At 35.7% G+C, this 15,579-nt stretch overlaps 1 protein-coding gene across 2 annotated transcripts in view; it reads left to right on the top strand.

Moving 5' to 3' along the window:
• LRPPRC (leucine rich pentatricopeptide repeat containing) overlaps positions 1-15,579 on the top strand; it is a 91,685-nt gene that overhangs the window by 55,622 nt on the left and 20,484 nt on the right. For both annotated transcript variants that reach the window (XM_082047789.1, XM_082047788.1), the window contains exons 26-29: positions 8,186-8,254; positions 8,522-8,612; positions 11,533-11,675; positions 11,789-11,876. In XM_082047789.1, coding sequence (XP_081903915.1) covers positions 8,186-8,254; positions 8,522-8,612; positions 11,533-11,675; positions 11,789-11,876 — 391 coding nt within the window. The remainder of the gene's footprint in view (positions 1-8,185; positions 8,255-8,521; positions 8,613-11,532; positions 11,676-11,788; positions 11,877-15,579) is intronic.

Raw genomic sequence — 15,579 nt, 5'->3', positions numbered from 1 at the left:
CAGCAGAGGTTCAAGCAAGCCATGCTACAAATCTGCTTAGCAGAACTGTAAACCATGCTTTCATGAAGTAGAAATGAACACTGTAGACCTATTGCTAAAGTATGCAAGGCTTTAAAAAGGTGTTAAATCCATTTCTGCACTGTATTGATAAAATCATTACAGCTTAAACTATATGTCATTGGACAGCAAAATACTTCTGTAAAAGGTCACTGGCATTTTTAGTCAGGAGCTTATGGACTCCTCTGGTGGGAACTAGGAGTTGGTAGATACGTTCAACCGTTTTTTGTTGTTTGACAGACACTTCTTGAAACCTTTCTGGATCAGATCACATCAGCTATTAAATTAAAATTGTTCCCACAATGAAAGAGTAAAAGCTCTTGTTTCTACCCTGTAGTTTTACTGGAAATGGAGGCTAAGAGGAGATTACTGTATTTGGGATATAGAGAAAGACCTCAGAACTGTGTTGCGAATTTTTTTGGTAGAAGGCCAAACTGTATGAGTTTGCTACCACAAGAGGAACTTCCCTTGAAAATGGCAATGCATAGTGCGTGGCGTCAGAATTCTTTTAACTAGATTTTAATTGTGACACTTTTCCTCATCTTCTCTCATACTAAGCATATAATTGATATTTAATAGTTAAATATATCATACCATATGTTGCGTATCTCAAGACATTTATGTGAAGAATTGAGAGACAAATGGTTGTGAAATATTTTAATGAAATGTATTCAATGTGAATAAATACAAGAAAAGGCATTTGCTGCTGGAATTCAAGACCTGACAAAAGAACTGTTTTGGGTGAGTTTAGTGTTCAGGAATATATCTATCAACAGATGTCATGTTAATTCGGGAGGTAAATAGAATTAGGCAAAGAATTGTGACATCCACTGTCAGCAGACCTCAAGATACCAGTTGCCATTGGATTTAATCTACCATAAAAACAATGACAATATTTCTACTTGATATTGAGAGATTACAACCTTCTTTCTTCCAGATTGCTTTTCTAAGAGTCTACATCATAAAATTGAGTCTTGCTGATTTTATTCTGGAGATAAACTACTGGGAGAAGGTTCTTGATTTGTGACAGCAAGATTTAGTTTATTTTTATTTTTTTGTAATATGTAATTTAATGAGGGTTATATCTAGCGTCTGAATCTACCTAGAAGGACTTATTTTTGGTCCTGTTAAGAAAAGAGTGGAGGTGATTAGAACAAAATTTAAGTGTTTATGACTGTTGAGTGCAACTTGTATTAGATAATGGTGTCCTGAGATTGAGGAGTAGTGTGTAGGGGGTGTAATGGCTTTTAATAGAGTAACTGTATACAACTGAGAGGGAGGGGAAAGGACGAAGAGCTATTAGGCACACATGCCCTATAATTACAATAAAAGACTGTATTTTTTGTTTTACTGTTGAGTCCTGTGATTCTAATAAAAGTATTATTCTCCTTATGAAACTGGACTCTGATACAGCCATTAGTCAAGTTGGGTTTTGTGTCTCTGCATATGTGCATGTCTGTATGTGGGTTAATAAAAAAAAAACCCAGTTGCTTACTAGTTCAGTGCACCTTATTTAGAAGTTCTTAAATACTGCTTTCTTAAAAGAATCTAAATTAATATGCTTCAAATAAGCAAATTTGTTAAGGGAGATGACTGCTGAACAAATTTCTTCCGGAAAGGGAGAGAGTAATGTGTTTGGAACGTGGGATCATGGGAAGACCTGTGCATCCTTTCTTAGCTCCAGGGACTTTGTGTTAGAGAGAAGATACTACTGAGTTTTATAATGTTTTTTCATTCATCGTACAACATAAACCCACATTCCAGTGCAAAGAGCAAATATTTGCTCTGTTTTGAGTCTAGAACATCCTTGAAGATTTTGTTTTGAGCAGGTTTTTTGCATCTTTTGGATGTCACCTTTTTCCAGCATCATTATTGAAGTTCTCTTGTCTAATGAATTTTTTTATAGTAATACTTAACTGCATAATTTATCTTTGAAATCTTACTTGTAAATATAGGATATTCCAATAGTACTTAAACATACGTCAGTCTCAGTTGTCATGAGTAAAACTAAAGTTGTAAAGCTTTTTCCTATTTTTATTTTGGTATTTTTGGAAAATAATCAAGTTTCTTTACATTTTTCTCGATGTCTGCCTGACATAAAACAGCATAAATTCCTTTTTTAAGTGAAAAAAAATCAAGCCTTTACTATTTACTCAACAGATTCGAATCCTGTTCGTAAAGTCAGTGTACTATGTAACTGACAGAAGCTTTGAGGCAAATACATACTTAAGGAAAACACAAACGAACAAACAAAAAAATCACAAAGCCAACAGTAAAAACTTTTCTGGTGGAGACTATAAGCTTTGTATTTTCTTATTATGAGCAACTGCTGCTTTTAATGTAAAAATGAACCTAGAAGTAGGCTAGTTGCTACTGTGAGTAATTGTAGGCAGAAGGGAGACCATGAGCTTGAGTTGTAATCACTCCCAAAAGGAGAGTTAGGAGGCTGTAGATATATGTCCCTTTATGTCTCTCACGAAATATCAGATAGTGCAGGTAAAATATCAAACATGCTGTAACTGAGTGGGTTTTGAAGGCATAGCTTGCAGTGGAGCAACTCATAGTTTTCAAAACTCTGATGCTGCATTGAAGTACTTGCCGTCATTATCAAACATGAAAAGTAGTCATATTGATTGTGTCCAAGATTTCATACAGTTATCACTTGCCCAAAAGTGTTGGGCAAGTGTCTGGGTCTTTCAGGTGAACTCCTCATTAAGTAAATCAGTATTATGGGCGTTGAGGTGTGTTTAGTCATGTATGTTTCTGGACAAAATTGCTTAAAAAGAACAAAAACATTTACTCATTTTTTAGAGAAATTCCATCTTAGTTACAAGCAGTTTGCAAGGTTTTATTTGGTTTAGAAAGGATAAAGGGATGAGGATATCCTGCTGTGCCATCACCAAAGAAACAGTTTTTGAAATCCATAAGAGCTAAACTTCTTTCAAGGTGGAGAACAAACTTGTAGAAAAAGTATTATATCCACTGCCTGCCATATACCGACGTAGCTCTGGTGTTATCCTGGTCAGACAATGACTTAAAGAAAAGCTGAGCTAGAGAGAAGTAATATTTTTTTATTAGATGGCTGATGTGTTTGCAACAGAAAAGATGCTTTTGATGCATGGATTATTTTTATATTCCTCAGTCTTTGGAGCTGCATCTTTTATAAATGTCTGGACTGTTGTGTACAAGTTGGTGTGTTCAGAGCCAGTAATCAAAACAGTCTTTTGTGTTTCCTCTGCATCCCATTATAGTTAGCTTATTTATGTTGTGCTCTAAAGATTATGATGTAGGAAATACAGCAAAATGGTGTTCTTGTTTAATACATATGAACACATTTAAGATTGTTTAAAAATAATCTTAATGTAAATGTTTTATCAGTATTTTTTAAAAACTAATGCTTTACTACTTGAAGGTGAAGGAGTTTTTAACAAGAGGCAAAAATATAACAGAAGGGTAAGATAATTTCAACCATCTCATCTATCAACTAGACTTAGATGGCCACGTAAGGTACAAAAACTTTATACCTGCATATTCGTTTAACTTTCTGATTAAGCAGTACACCTACTCTTTAGTAGAAGTGAGAACTTTTGACAAGAATTTCAACATAGAGGAAGGTTCAAGCATAGCATACAGTGCTTATGTTGTAGAAAAATGTACAAGTAAGCTGCCATGCAAAAATATCACAGGCTTCATTGAGGCTACATGGAATTTGTTCGATTTCCGTAGACATTTTTGTGGAATCAGGGAAAAATCTGTCTTTAAATTAAGAACTTCCCATCAAATGTTCTGTTTTCATTGATGCTCATGTTAGAGAGAGCTGTTAGAAGTGACATACATCAGTTCTTATAGCTCTCTGTTCAAGGCTGTCTGTTTGGAGAAGAAACGCGTTTTCTTTCAAGACATTGCTTTGGCATCTAAATCTCAGTAACTGGTTCTGGTACTGGTAACATAAGTCTGTTATGGCTGTTGATATAACTCATCATGAAACGTTCTTCTTCCTTTAGCAGCATTAGCTGTCTCTTATTATTACTGGCTTTTTCAGCTGCAAAGAGAGGAATTAATGGATCTACCTGTCCAAAAAATACCATCAAGAAGTGCTGCATGGATGGCATTTATAAAATCTCGCTGTTTCTTTCCAGTATGTTTGGATTGCTGACTATAGTAGAACTGTTTCCCTGAGAAGAAAATTTAAGGGTTTAGGAGAAAACGTAAAACACTTAAGGAGGGCAGAGTTAAACTTGTTTGGAACTGGTGTGTTATTCACAGTGAAGTTACACTGTGGAAGGCTAGAATAAATTTTACAGAATAGGTAACAATTATTTTGCCAACTAGTGCACAGTAGTGCTTTGTGGAAGAGCAGTGTTGGAAGGTTGAAACAAGAGTGTCATCCATCTCATGTCATGTGTATGCCAAGTTAAAAACACTTCTGCTGGCTGCATCCTAAGCCAGTGATAGCAAAAGTGGTACTGGTTTGGGGCAGTCTCAACTCTTAGTTTTCTGAAAGTCCTTTTTGAGTAACACCACAGGGTTTCTGGTCTGTATGTTGTTTTTTGTGGTTTTTCTCTCAGTAAGTTTTGTGTTTAAAGAGAAGAAGGTTCCTTTAGGCAAGTAGAGAGAAGTAAAGATTTTCCATATGTCCTTTGTAAATTACTTTACAAAAAATTAAAATAGAAAAAATGTATTTGTCTGGTAGCTGGAACAGTTAAAGAACACAAATGTAAACAAAACTTGAATATTTATATAATTATCTAAAAACCTGGAAAAAAAAATTGCCTCTGGCAGGCCAGTATTTTCCCAGACAATCTATTTTCTTTCAGCTGTAATAGTTAAAAATTAGCTCAAATAAAAATGTTAGTACACAAAAGATTTTTCTGGTGAACAGACTCCTCAATCACTTGTCTGAACTGACTGGTTCTAGAAAAGAGGAGAACAAATGAATAGATTTCAGTTGCTTAGGGCTGTTGCATTCACGTGATTTTTGGGTGCTGCTTGGCAAGAGTTGTTCTAAAGATGCAGCATATTTTTCTCCTTCTGGTTAGTTTTCCTTTCTGTGTGTAAAGGTATTGAATCAGTGAGTAAATTAGTGGAGGGTTGAATGTTGAGCCTCAGAAAGATAGTAGCAAATGTGAACAAAAATACAGAATGGTTTCTATAGGAGATATGACTAAGTCAGTGAGTTCTGCCTAGTCTAGAGAAGAAACAGTGAAACGGGATTATTATATATACCACTTATGAAATTAACGTGAGATGGAGAGGATAAAGAGAAATAAATTGTGCATTGTCTTCCAACGAAACTAATAGAAGCTAGGCTGAAAACGGACATAAAGTGGTAATATTTTGGTGGTTGTCTGCAGAAGGAAGCTGAGGCAACCCTTTCCCAAAAGATCTTAAGAATGATAAATCTTACAGGGTTCCAGGGGCAGCCAGAAAAGCTCATGTGAGAGAACTCACTTACTGGGAACAGTGTGACCGACTGAACCTCAAGTATTTGGAGGGTGACAGAGCACTATGGGGGGAGTATTGCTGGGTTTTCTGTCACTCTGTATTCTCTTATAGGTACTGCTATGGAGAGGATAACAAACTGGATGAATCTTTGGTTTGGTACAGTGCAACTGTTTTATATTCCAAGAGGATGTAAAAGCTGGAAAACCTCCATGTTTAGTTTATGTGCTGTATGAGTTGCTTGAGACTCACAATAGCTCTTCCATCCTTTAAAGCAGTAAATATATTTTTAAAAATAATAAATAACAACAGAAAAAAAACCCCACAAACAAAAAAAAACCATCAAGACTTAAAAATAGATTTTTTTAAAAAATTATTTATTTATTATTTTTTTTAATCCATTGAAACAAGCAAGATCAAAATACTAAATGAGAATTTGGAAGAGTAATTAGAGTAACAGATTTTCACTTTATTTATTCCTTGCATTTTTTCTATTCTGTATTTTAGTGTGCTGTATTGTAGAAAGTCTGCTTCCTGCTAAATGCAATGTTTAAAATTCCCTAAGACGGTAAGGGATAAGCTACAAATATGGACTATCAGGCAAGCCCTGGAGATTTAGTTAATCTGACCTAGATGTTCTTTTGATGATTGAGACCTGCAGTATGTGAAAACACTTCTCAATTTCAAAATGAAACACAAGGATATCTGTTGTATAACTCAGCTGTCCTTGTAGTGACAGACACATCAATCATTTCTGAACAGGAAAGGATTTACTATAAAAAGTTTATAGCTTTGGAGCTGTTGTGTTCATTGGCATTCAGATCAGCAATGATATTGGAAATTTTAAGTGAATTCAGCATTTGAATTTTACCATGTCCTAAAGAGGATTAGCTACAAATGCAGGCAACATACTTTTTTCTTTTTCATTTTCAAGAGCCTGTTGTGTAAGATGTTAATTCTTGACTTAGTTTTCAGCATATTTTATGTGAAACTGCTTGGTAGCTCTTAAAAGAGCGCTGAACCAGGTTCCTGTAAACCATAAATAACTGTGGGGAAAGAAACCTAATTGGGAGAAAAGCAAGTACCTGGAAAGCAGAACTGTGTTTATATATACCACTTTTGAATACTTGAGAGGCCACTGTTTTTCTGTAACCCCTTGATTTGAGACTACTTTTGTAGTACAGTTAAATGCATAGGGAAGATGGTTGATGTTGAAGAACTGTGGGTTTAACACCCTTTTTTTAAAACAACCGTACAATGATTGCATAAAATGGTTCGGCTTATCGGTAGGATTATATGACCTAACATACTCTGTAGAACACTGTTTCACACATATTTAGCAGATTTTAACTGGCTTGACTGAAGATTTGCATGCTGGTTTTCTTGTGTATGCTTAATCATTGCAGAAAGATGTAATAGCAATAATTTTGCACTTGGAAAATACAGGAAAAGGAAATTCTGTGTTAAAAAGACAGGAGGCAAATTGACTTTTTCAATGGTAATTGTTTTGACTGTTTGGAACTGAGACTCAATATTTCTCAGTAATGTGAATCCAGACACGTGAAACGAAAGCAGAGTCCTCTCTGTAAACGATCCTGGTGCTAGAAGAAGAGAGTATAAAGCAAATTCAAGGACTCTGTGGTGGGGGAGGAGGCTAAGAGGTGAAAATGATGGATGCTTTGCCCACAGTCTTTTTTGTATCCTTTTTTTTTAGATATGTCAGACACAAGTACTGGCATGCCTGTAACATGTTTAAGAACTTTGAATCTTCCTATGTTTAAAAATTTCTCTAAGTGGAGGAACAGAAACTTTTATTATGGTCTGTGGTGCTGAGAAGGCACAATGTGTTAGTCTGTACCAGATGGAGTTCCCAGGGACCGAAGCCTTTTTGAGAATGTGTATTCTGTAGCTGTAGCCCATTTGAAACAACAAAGAAATTAATAAGTAAAGGCGCCTGGGAAAACTATGGCATATTAACCATCATACATCAGTTCTTCCATGTACATACTCTTAAGGGTAAACCTTTGTTCTGTTCTGGGCTGGAGTTGCCTCACAGTTAGTACACCTGGCATCTGCATTGGCAGCGAGTTAGAGCTGTAACGGGTATTGCTCTGTAAATAGCTGGTTTTCTTACTGAGCAAGAGAAGTCACTCTCTAAAATTACTATTATTTTTAGGTATTAATAGTCATAAGAAAATGGCTAATATTAGCAGAGAAAGGGTACCAAAATGGTGGTGTTGTGGTTGAGAGGCATGGATTTCTGGTTGCAAAGATGTTACAGTGATGTTGAATACGAACATTTCATTGTGAAGACAGTTTGGAAACATTTGGTATAATTCTTTACCATGAGTAATACAATTGATTACCATGGGTAGTAGCAATAATACTCTTATTACTGTGGTGACAGAAATGATTTAACATTTCAGTTTATCTGAAGTGTATTTTCAATCAACTCTCTTGCCAGTGTTCAACCAAAAAGGAAAATGTCTTGAATAAAATGACTGCAATTTTTAAGTCTCTCATAATTGCAACCTAACTTGATTATTTGTGAGCTTGTGGTCTCATTCATGTTTCAAAAAATAAACAAGAACTATGAGCTTTTATTATGAGCATATGTATTATGTTTACTTTGCTTTAGAATGTTCCATGTGAAGTAATGTGTTTTTCTTCTGGAAATATTTTACAGACTCCTGGCTTTAGAGCACACTCTGGAAGGTTGCAGTGGTTTGCAAAAAGGTGTATATCAAATAATCAGGTATGTGGCTCATATCATGTCTTCTATGTAACTGTCATTTTATTCCAAGAAAGATTGTTTTGAAATATTTCATTGCATGATTTTTATGTTTGTGAAAGGCCGAGTGACAGGCTGATGAGGTGAGCTTAATGCTCTGTGTAAATGCTGGTGTATACTTAAACAGAAATATTATTTTAGCTGAATGCACACAGCATGTAAGTGCACATATATTGAAAATTAATTGTTTGGCTGAGACATAGCTGTATTTTTCCTTCTTTCTTTTTAAAGATGGAGGCTTTGGAACACTTGGTAGAATTAACTCAGAATCTATTTGAGTGTGATAGAGATGAGATGTACTACTACCTGCTTCAACTCTGTGGTAAGTGAGCTTGTGATCTTTTTCATGTTGTTTTCTTTTGTGATTGGAGACAGGAAATAACCCTGAATTAGAGAGGAGTTTTATACTGATATGCAATTAGCCTTGATATCGTTTCTGAGATATCTTGCAGGAGAGAGACTACAGGATTTTTTTTACCTGCAGACCTCAACACTTCAATAGAACTTCTGTAGTACAAGTCTTCCAATCCATGCTATTGTCTCATATCCTAATTTGAAAGTTTACTCTGCTTTGTCTTTTTGTATGCTTCAAGAAGAAAATCTGCTTATTTGTTATAATCTTTGATAAAGATCTAGAGCCTCCTGTAATTGGAACAGTTTTTAAAGTCTAGAAAAAACATTTTGTGTTTAGAGCACTAAACAGTAAATTGAGGCATTAAAAAAGCATTACAGTGAGTGCTATGTAATTTGGTAATGTGTATGTATATATTAATGAGCCATTACAGCAATTTGATGTATTTGGTCATGGGGAAAAATTTCATTTGAGCTTGAAGTAGTGTTCCCCATGTATATTTTTGGTTGACTAGAACTAGTGATGTTTTAATGCTAAATAAAATACTATTCAAACCCTCTTCTTTTCCTATGGTAGTGACAGGGGCTGCTTCCCCGTTGCACTTACCACGAGCAGAAGCAATAAGTACTTCCACAGAAAAAATGACCAGAGACTCCTTGAGAACTTTGTTGCTTTTCATTTCCTGAACAGCCTCAGAAAGCTTCAAAACCTCAGAAAGCTTTGCCCAGTTCTGGCTTGCACATACTGGTTCGCCATCAAAAATCAAGTAGGCCTGAAAAGCAATCTTGTCTGAACAGGGAGGAAGCCTTCCTATTTCTGCACTCATCCTGTTCACCTCTGCAGTGACTAAGTCTGACTGTGTGCCTGCTAGGAAGAGAATCTAAGAAGATACAATTTATCAAGTTCTGTCATGCAAAATCTTCAGTCTTCTTTCAAAAGACAAAACCACTTCCATCTATTCAAAGAAGTGGAAAACGTTTGTGGGTGTCCCTCACCTTAAAATATAAAAACCATGTGTATACTAGCTTTCCACTATTTTAGATTATCTATCAAAGCTGCCACATGCACAAATACAGTAGAGAGTTGTCGTTGTGCACTTAAGCCCTAAGTTCAGATCTGCTCAAAACTCATCTTCTTATGCTCTTACTTCATCTGCTCTGGCCCCATGCCTGTATTGATGGCTGAATTTGCTCTAGTCGTCAGCACCTCTTTTAGAGTTGTGAAGCCCCAAACTGGACACGATACTCCTAATGTTGCCACATTACTGTCAAACACAGGGATAAACACATGAAAAAGTGTTAAGACATTTTCTGTCCCACTCTGCTAACTGCATATGAATCTGCTTTAAAATGTTATATGCAGTATTTCATCCTTAAAACCAATTGTTTTTTTAGATCTTAGGGTAGTCACTAAGTTTGCTGCTGCTTCTAAAAAGCTGAAATGATGCCAGAACCTTGTTGAAAGTGGGCTTGGATCTTGAACCTGCTCAGGTACATGTCAGTGTGTTTTCCCAAACTCCTTGCTGCTCCTGGACAGAAGAGAACATTGCGTTGAAATATTCCATTGCAATATTGTTTGCAAAGCAGTATATACTTCTTTGAAACACCAACTTTATAACAATTCCAGAGAATATCCAAGTGTGTCATACTGCTTCCAGGTGGCTGCTCCACCTTTTCCTTGTGTTATGACTTAGTCTAGTGGAGCCTGAGCTACAGAACAGATGAAGTTCCTTAACTGAACAGTGGAAGAATAGCTGAAGGGCTGCATTTACAGGCTGAGATATTGCCATGTGAACGATTCATTCTGTCATCCACCTTCTGACTCTGCCTTCTTGCCTTGCATCTCTTCATGTCTGTGATTCTGAATTAAACCGTGGAACAGAGAGATTACAGCTGGCAGATGTTGGGGTTAGGTACCTGCCGACAGGACCTACAGCTGGAAGTCAATGCTATTCTGGTGACTTAGGAGACACAGGAAATCACCTGCTCTATGTAGTTAAATAGTAATTAACTGTTTTCTTTCACAAAGTCCAGCTTTCTGTTTGTTTGCAGTTTTGTACAGTGATGCATACATAAATTGTTATTCTTGTTGAAAACAGTAGAATTATTCTGTTAATTTGTTTCCAATTTATTAAGTTTTTTCTCTTGCAGATCACTTATATTTTACAATCTTCAGATATGCATTTTTTTTCTTAGTGACAAGAGAGCCTGAAGGCTTAGAACACTTCTTCGATTTGAAAGTGGTAAACTTCTGGCATGTAGCTGTTCTAACTCAGCAGCAGTATAACCAGAGGATTTCATTTCAGAAATTTAAGAGTGCAACGTAAAAGTGATACCTTAGAGCAGGCGTGTCAGACTCATTTTCACCAGGGGCCACATCAGCCTCGCAGTTGCCTTCAGAGGGCCAAATGTAATTTTAGGGCTGCATAAATGTAACTACTCCTACGTTTATAGAGCCCTAAAATTACAATCGGCCCTCTGAAGGCAACCGCGAGGCTGATGTGGCCCCCGGTGAAAATGAGTTTGACATCCCTGCCTTAGAGTGTTCAATGTTTTGTAATAATTTAGAAATTTTTGTAATTAGTTTTAGAATTAACAATCAAGATATTAGAACTGACGAGCTAGGAGGAACACTTGTGTGATATTTTTGGGTTGATTTCTCCTTCATTTGAAAATTCGTACAGTCCTTTTAGGTTTTTTCCTGTTCGCATCTTCTGGTGTCCTCTGTATATTAGAACTAGTTTGGAACTTTTGAAATTGATGACTATACGAAGCAGAAGTACATGATTAATTGAAGAACTATTTTCCAAATATACCTTCTTTTGAATCACTTTAGATATGCATGTATACTGTAAATGTACTTCTGTCTGAAGTTTTGACCCCTGTTTCAGAGAACAACAATGACTGGGAAAAGGCTGAAGCTATTTGGACTAAAATTCAAGAAGAAAATGTTGTTCCTCGTGAGAAAACACTAACCTTACTGGCTGATATACTTGAAAAAAATGGTCAGGTTGTTCCATTTGAGGTACCTAAGGTAATTGAAATTTAATTTTCCTAGCTGACAGTACTTTTGAAATGGTTTCTTTCCATTTAAAAATGTTAACAGATAGCATTACAGTAACTTAAATAAGTTTGTTTGTTTTAAAGGTTAGACATGAAGATACCAGAAGTTTAAGTGGTTCTAAGGCGGAAGAAAGAAAAATAAAGATGCTTTGCAACAAAAACAATGCAAAAGGTAAAACAAAAACCACTGTTCTTTTCCCCTTCAGCATTAATTTTAAGATTTTGAATAACTACGGAGCAGCAGATGCTTGCTGCTGCTTTTTGCTGGCTTGCTAGCATGTTAGGAAGGGTACATGATCATGTTACCCACCAATATTCTGCTTCAGAAACTGATATGAGATATGCTAAAATATTTAAAATGTCATTAGAAATGCTGACTTTTAAGTGTATGTTTGAAAGCCAGTCTGTGGGGAAGTTACCTGTTTTAAAATTAGCCAAGTATTGCTGCTCTGGAGTTCACTTTTTACTGTTGGGTTAACACTGTGTTCTAGACTTTCAAATGTATCTATTAAACACCAGAACCTAAATTTATGAACAGTATTGATGCTAAAAAATACTGCTTTTATGGTTCTCGGAAAATTGAGCTGTTTGGTGTGAGACATGAGAAGTGTAGTGAGAAGAAAAATTAATATCGAGTGAATTAGCTGTGACCATGTTTATGGGAAGGCAATTACCTATTAAAAGAAGTTGTTCAGGGATTTTGTTATTTGCCACTGCTGTTGAGGTCTAATGAGATCGGGGATGTTTCCAAGTGTACTTCAGGTACCTAATTTTACCTACAGATTTGGTAAAGAAGTTAACTAAATGAGATTAAATGAGGTGAGACTCTTCCTATCTGGCTTTTATCTGTTAGTCTGTTACCTATCTGCTGATGTTACAAGGTGGTTTATTTCTATAGGAAGGGAGGATTCAGTGTGTTGCATAGTCTCTTTAGTTTCTTTACAACTAAGATTAAAGTTGCCTGGCTCGGTTTCCAAAACCCATATGCCACTGGGTGCCGCTCCACAAATAAAATACCCTGACTGAGAAACCACTTCAGATCACTTCTGCTATGAAAAATGAATAACTCTTCTGTGCAAACTTCCCTGCCTCAGATAAAAACAGAATTAACTTAAAACATAGGTATTTACCTTTGTATATGGAAAGGAGGAGTGTCAGTGCAGTACTGTTGGCTCAGTCTGTGTGTAATTCATTGGAAATGCGTTTGTACCCATCTTATGCCGAAGCAGCACACAGCATTACTGGGCCTTTCAAGGAGGGGAGGAAATCAGTCCACATCTATTTTTTGCCAAGGTACAGAGCATTTGAATACTCTGGAAATCCTTATTTTCTTCACCTATACTGTGACAAATAACTAGATATCTCCATTGAAAGCAGATTAGAAAACAGAGTTAAATAGGTTTAAAAAAATTAATTCTGCTTAATGAGGAAGATTTATAGATACAAGATGCCTAGTTATTTTCTTCTCTGAGTGTCATCAGTGTATTTTACAGGTTGATTTTTAAGCTTTGAGTTTTTAAAAGAAGAATCTGTCAGTCGTTCACACAGTTAACTTATGTTGTTAGTGAAATAACCCCATAGAGTTATTCTGTTGCAGGAGCACTGATTAGAAATCTACAGTGGAGTCTTGATATTCTGCATATAGGGAGTGCAATCTCACGTATATGAATTTAAGAATCATATGTATTATGGCTGACATAATGTGTTCAGGAAATCCTTTGTGCTGGGAAGTTTTGGGAATCCAAACAAAATATGAGAAATGAAGAAATATTTTTCACTGAAAACCAGGCAATATTAACAGAATGTATTCTATAAAATTTTTCTTAGAAAAGTACCTATGCCTATCATAGATTAACAAGTGGAGAGTGGGAGGAAGCTAAATGTGTCATGGACCTTGCAGGGAGACTAGTTTAAAACAAAAATATAAAATGTAACTGCTTACAGTCTGTTAAAATATTTGATATTTAATTTATCAGTAAATTATCCGTGCATGTTTCTGTTATTTAAAGGTGTGGTATTTGAACAGAGGTGGTCTAGATCTATTGGGAATTAAGGAAAAAAAGGCAAATGTTGGGAAACAGTTCTTCTCCTGTTGGGAAACAGTTTATCTGTCTTAAAAAAACCTATAAAAACTAGGTTGCCACTTTAGTGTAATTTAGTAATTTTGATGTGAATGTAATAGGGCAGAATATAACTTTTTATCAACATCATCTTTTTGATGGGAAAAAGATTACCTTAATCTAGTTATGTAACTAATTTCATGAATTTACCCACTCTGACATGGGGGTGTTTTGAAAATCTGTGAGGTGTCTGATTTATGCAAAGTCATTTTTTCACTTTTATCTTCATTCCTCAGTGTGAGAACTTTACTCCAGGGGTTCATGTTACACATAGCCAAAACAGTGGCAATTACTGGAGCAAATTTGATTGTCTTGAGAGCTGAGACTTTCTTGGCAACTTGTCACTTTTCTAACAGATCTTTTTACTTGAAATAGCTAATATAACACAGTATGATTTTGAAACTAAGAACTTTCTTTTTTGAATGCTAATATACTTCAGTAATTTTAGATGCCATCTGAAGAAGTAATGAGCTGATAATACCTGATCCTGCATATGTCTCGATTTGAGACTCATCTAGGTAGTCTCCAAACATGCTACCTGCAGTGATGCAAAGTAAAGTCTAGAAAAGAATCTGAATAGGATAATCATTCTGAGGTGAAGACTGACAGCAAAACATCCTACAACAGGAAAACAAAACTAATACAAAGATTTTTAGTTCTTCATTGAACTAGTTGTTACAAAAGAGATTTCAATATATTTCCTTGTAGAAAGAGGTCTTGTATTTTGTGAACTGTGATAGTTGATGGTAATATATGCTCGACATATTCATTGGTGACAAGGTCCATTCCTGTACCCAACCAATGGAGAAAAAGATTCAAACACAGGGTGAAATCCTAGTTCAGTCCAAAGACAGCAGAGCTTTTGCAGGAGTCTACAAACATAAGGAGTTTTTGGCTTTAAAAATTAGAATTTAAACAGGTGTTGATGAGCAGAAAGAACAAGCCTATCACCAGTCAGCTGCTTCTTTGTTAATTAAATAATGAGTTACACTTGTAATAGGTTATATCAGTTAAAGGTTTTTTGTTATTGTTGAATGTGATTGCTAGTCTACTGGTACCTCAGATTTCAGAAAAGTGGAAGAAAAATGTCTTTCCCACTGAATTTAATTGTGAACACACTATGGGTGCTGGTGTTCAGCATCTGAGCAGGCAAGAGAGTTCAGCACATTGCAACAGATCAAGCTTTAACCTCAGACCTGTAGGTAAACATGGTGAAGGATTTCAAGACCTTCCTGTGTCATCCTGTTGTTTTATTGGTCTTTTAGTTGACAATGCAATCACTGTTGCGATGTCAGACATGAGTCATATTCTCTCTTCATCCCTCTCGTGTCTCTCAGTCTCATATACATGAAACTCAGATACACAGAAGTGCATTTTATTTTTACTTTGGTGTATTTATCCGTTTTCTCTGTTCATATATATATGTGTATATATATATATATATATTTATTATAGCTCCAAGTGTCCAAAGTAGATTATAGATAGCAGTGTTAATTCTGATTATTAACTCAGTCTAATAGTTTGTGTTGTAAATAATATATTTTATGCATAGTTAGTTTTGTGCCTGCATTTGAGGATGTTTTTTATGGATAGTCTTTGGTTGAAGAACTTTTAACGTTCAAACCAAAAGGCACACCCAACAGTTTTGGTTTGGGGAATGCCAGCTTAAAATCCCGCAGCACACTAAAGTAAGTAAGTGCTATTAGTGTGATGCTTCTTATGACAATAAGATTCAAATGAGTTGCCTTCATCTTT

The sequence above is a fragment of the Streptopelia decaocto genome, assembly GCF_964273445.1.
Source record: "Streptopelia decaocto genome assembly, chromosome: 3".
Classification (NCBI taxonomy): domain Eukaryota; kingdom Metazoa; phylum Chordata; class Aves; order Columbiformes; family Columbidae; genus Streptopelia; species Streptopelia decaocto.
This window is presented reverse-complemented; position numbering and strand designations above follow the sequence as displayed.